This window comes from Myotis davidii, unplaced genomic scaffold, assembly GCF_000327345.1.
Source record: "Myotis davidii unplaced genomic scaffold, ASM32734v1 scaffold1914, whole genome shotgun sequence".
Lineage (NCBI taxonomy): Eukaryota > Metazoa > Chordata > Mammalia > Chiroptera > Vespertilionidae > Myotis > Myotis davidii.
Genome location: NW_006285311.1, coordinates 34,767 through 36,462, shown reverse-complemented (window position 1 = coordinate 36,462; position 1,696 = coordinate 34,767). Strand labels below are relative to the sequence as shown.

Sequence of the window (1,696 nt, the reverse complement as noted above, 5' to 3'; positions counted from 1 at the left end):
CCCCCCCCCCATGTATACACACCCTGTGGGCTCTGCACCTCTGTCCAACCCACATGGCGTGGGCTCTGTGCCTCCTGGTGGGCGGAGGGCCAGGCCCTGACCTTGCCCGACCCCCAAGGTCATTCCAGGCCTGCATCCGGCTCTGGGAGTGGCAGCCCGGGGAGTGTGGGGAGCCGCCGTGCACCAGGGCTCCTCGGGGCCCGGGACCTCTGCGCCCACTTTCCCCGACTCACCTGGGGCGCCTCTGGCCACCAGGCCCTGGGAGCGGTCCCCGGGGGTGGGGGAGGTCCTGCCGTCCCACTTGACCATGTCCAGGCCGTTGCAGTACTCCCAGCGCTTCTGCTGCAGCTCCTGCAGCCAGTAGGTCATGAGCTGGCGGTTGGGGGCCTGCGGAGAGAGGGGCAGGGTGACGGCCGCCCGGGGTGAAGGCTCAGGGCCACGGTGTTTCGTGGGGACAGACGCACACCTGGCCCTTTAAGGGCTGAGGACGGCTCAAAGACGTGTCCATTTCAAACCGACGCCGGGGAATACACTTTAGGAATTAAAACAACAGCCCGGCTGGCGCGGCTCAGGGGCCGAGCGTCCACCTATGAACCAGGAGGTCAGGGTTCGATTCCCGGTCGGGGCACAGGCCCGGGTTGTGGGCTCCATCCCCCGTGGGGGGCCTGCAGGAGGCAGCTGGTCCGTGATTCTCTCTCATCATGGATGTTTCTCTCTCTCTCTCTCCCTCTCCCTTCCTCTCTGACGTCCATAAAAAATATATTTATATTAAAACAATAAAACCCCACAATGACCCACCCAGCACAGGTGAATATTAAGAGCATGTACGAGGTAAGCCAGATCCCACATACTACATGCTGTCTGATTCCATGGATGTGACATTAAAAAAAATGTATTTTTAAAAATGTTTTTATTGATTTCAGAGAGGAGGGGATGTGTGCATGTGGGTGCATACAGTGCGTGTCTGTGCGCACATGTGCGGTCACACACGTGCATGTATCTGTACATGTAGATGCATGTGCACACACCTGAACATGAGCGTGTGCATGTGTGCACACACATGCATGTCTCCACATACATACATGCGTGTGTCGCTATGTGTGCACACCTGCATGTGAGCGTGTGTGTGTGTGCACATGTGTGTGTGTGTCTGGTCCTCCACCAGCTCGTGTAGCTAGATAAAGGGCCTCTGAAAATAAACTCTATGACTTGCATATCTTTAGAATACACTAATGGGTGCTCCATGACATTGCTATTGGTCGGTAATTCTCCTTAGGACCTTGGCTTTTTCCATGACGGCAGGCGTCTTTGTCTTCTGTCCTCTCCTGTTTCCACGGCACCTGGAGTGGTGCCTTGCACAGAAAAAACTGAGGGAGTCTTGGCAAGTCCTGCCGCTGTCTCCTGCGACGCAGGCCCCATGAAAAAACCTGCTTTTTACAAGAAAACAGCCTCCCTCCTCCTCTCCACGCAGCCCTCTCAGCAGGGAACGCCCAGCCCCCCGTCCGTCCGTCAGCTCCCGCTCCCTGCCTGGGGCAAAGACCCCCCTTCGGACCACAGGCCTCCCAGGTCCGACCCATTTGTTCCCGAGACAGAAACCGGGCCCACAGGAGCCCACCCCACGAGGCCCCAGCGAGAGGGTTCCTTTCCCATAAAACAATCTAGAAACCACCGCAAGCATCTGACTCCCACCCCAGCC

At 57.8% G+C, this 1,696-nt stretch overlaps 1 protein-coding gene across 1 annotated transcript in view; it reads right to left on the bottom strand.

The window, feature by feature from the left end:
- LOC102753927 (TBC1 domain family member 2B) overlaps positions 1-442 on the bottom strand; it is a 20,557-nt gene extending 20,115 nt beyond the window's left edge. Inside the window, exon 1 of the mRNA XM_015558972.1 lies at positions 234-442. Coding sequence (XP_015414458.1) covers positions 234-369 — 136 coding nt within the window. The 5' untranslated portion in view covers positions 370-442. The remainder of the gene's footprint in view (positions 1-233) is intronic.
- Between the last annotated feature and the right edge of the window lie 1,254 nt (positions 443-1,696).